Here is a 1,725-nt window from a genome sequence, read left to right as displayed (position 1 = left end):
GACGCAGGCGTCTTGTGCGTAACGAGGATCGTCGTGGAGATCCGGAGAAGGTGAATCAAAGCGAGAGAGAGAATGTGAGAGAGGGAGGTAGAGAGAGGCAGGAGCAGAGCAGCATTTATTACAAGAGTCCCGTCCTCGTCTCCACACATCAGCTGACAAGTCGAGCGAACCCGCAACTTCACCGGTAATAAGTGAACTTGGAAAGGACAAACATAAGAAGGAACTCACTGAGACGCGTCAAGAGTTTGAAGCAGAGACCATAGTCTGCACTAACGCGGAACCCACGAGGCTATGGACCGGAGGATGAACTTGAACGGCAGCGCAGGCGACATTTTTCATAAAACTCTCAGCGCCGTGTCCACTAAGAAAATGGACCCTTTCAGGTCAACGGCCGGCATTGAACTACCAGCCAGAGACCACCAGTCACCGATCAGCTGCTTTGACCAGACAGATCCAGACCCGATTCAGCCGGGTGGACTGGCCGGAGGTCGAGGGGCACCGCTGGGTCTGCCGACCGGATCTTTGTGTGTCAAATACGGGGAGAGCGCCAACAGGACCTCGGCGGCGGAGAGCAGCGGCGGAGAGCAGAGTCCCGACGATGACAGTGACGACAGGTGTGACATGGTGCTTCTAACAGACGGGCGGACGGTGGCCGCGGGGAAAGGAGAAGGAGGTAAGAAAACCAAAGAACAGAAATTACTGAGGTTAAACATCAATGCCAGAGAAAGACGACGGATGCACGATCTGAACGACGCGCTGGATGAGCTTAGGGCGGTCATCCCGTACGCGCACAGCCCGTCAGTGCGGAAACTCTCCAAAATTGCCACTTTGCTGCTCGCCAAAAACTACATCCTGATGCAGGCTCAGGCACTGGAGGAGATGAGGAGGCTAGTGGCGTATCTCAACCAGGGCCAAGCCATCTCCGCTGCCTCGATACCGGCCACCACTGCCCTCGCAGCTCCCGGTCTAGGCGCGTACGAACAGCCGCCTGGATATCCCTTCTCGACCGGGGTAGCTGCATCCTCCTGCCCCGATAAATGTGCCCTATTCAACAACGCCACCTCCAGCCTCTGCAAACAGTGCACTGACAAGCCTTAACTGCGCCTGACAAAGACTCAAAGAAGCACATAAGAGACAGACGCCACTTTTAAGAACACTTTTGGAGAGTAAAACCTGTAAGGCTACTGTTGTTGAAGTCAGTAGACTAGAGACGAAGTATTGCCGCTGAATACTTTTATAATATTTACTAAACGCATTAAAACGCTTTTTGTTGAAACAATACTTGATTGTGTATATAACTGATCCTTAAAGCGCTGGTATGAATGACAGTGAAGACCAAACAGAAGAACAGTAGGCTTGTATGAGTGGCTGAAAGTGCTGAGTGAGCTGTTGACCACTTGCTCTGTTTATGTGCCCTTTTGGAGATTTTGGTGACCTGACAATTTTGCGACTTTTTCACTTGAACAGATGGACACCTTAGTTCAGCCTCACCTTTCTGCTGCTTCCTCATCCATTTGCGGGTTTTGCTTCGAGTCACCTAAGAGACTTTTTTTGATTTTTTGTGTGTGTGTGTGTGTGTGTGTGTGTGTTTTTCTGACTGCGTAACTACTTCAAGGCCTGTTTTTTTTTTGTTTTTTGTTTTTTCATTCATGAACTCTTCTACTGAGAAGGTGGAATGTCATGAACAAGGAGAAGTGAAATAAAATAGATGACAAGTTTGTGACA

General features: G+C 50.0%; 1 protein-coding gene across 1 annotated transcript; it reads left to right on the top strand.

Moving 5' to 3' along the window:
- Window positions 1–291: 291 nt before the first annotated feature.
- Window positions 292–1,098, top strand: bhlhe22 (basic helix-loop-helix family, member e22). Its single transcript, XM_026292571.1, has one exon. The coding sequence runs from the start codon at window positions 292–294 to the stop codon at window positions 1,096–1,098; it is 807 nt and encodes a 268-aa protein (XP_026148356.1).
- Window positions 1,099–1,725: the final 627 nt, after the last annotated feature.

The sequence above is a fragment of the Mastacembelus armatus genome, chromosome 20 (assembly GCF_900324485.2).
Source record: "Mastacembelus armatus chromosome 20, fMasArm1.2, whole genome shotgun sequence".
NCBI lineage: Eukaryota > Metazoa > Chordata > Actinopteri > Synbranchiformes > Mastacembelidae > Mastacembelus > Mastacembelus armatus.
The sequence above is the reverse complement of the archived record's forward strand: the minus strand, read 5'-3'. Positions and strand labels throughout refer to the sequence as shown.

Excerpts from the sequence above, each read along its gene's own strand:
- bhlhe22 (XM_026292571.1), top strand. The coding sequence starts at position 292 with ATGGACCGGAGGATGAACTTGAACGGCAGCGCAGGCGACATTTTTCAT.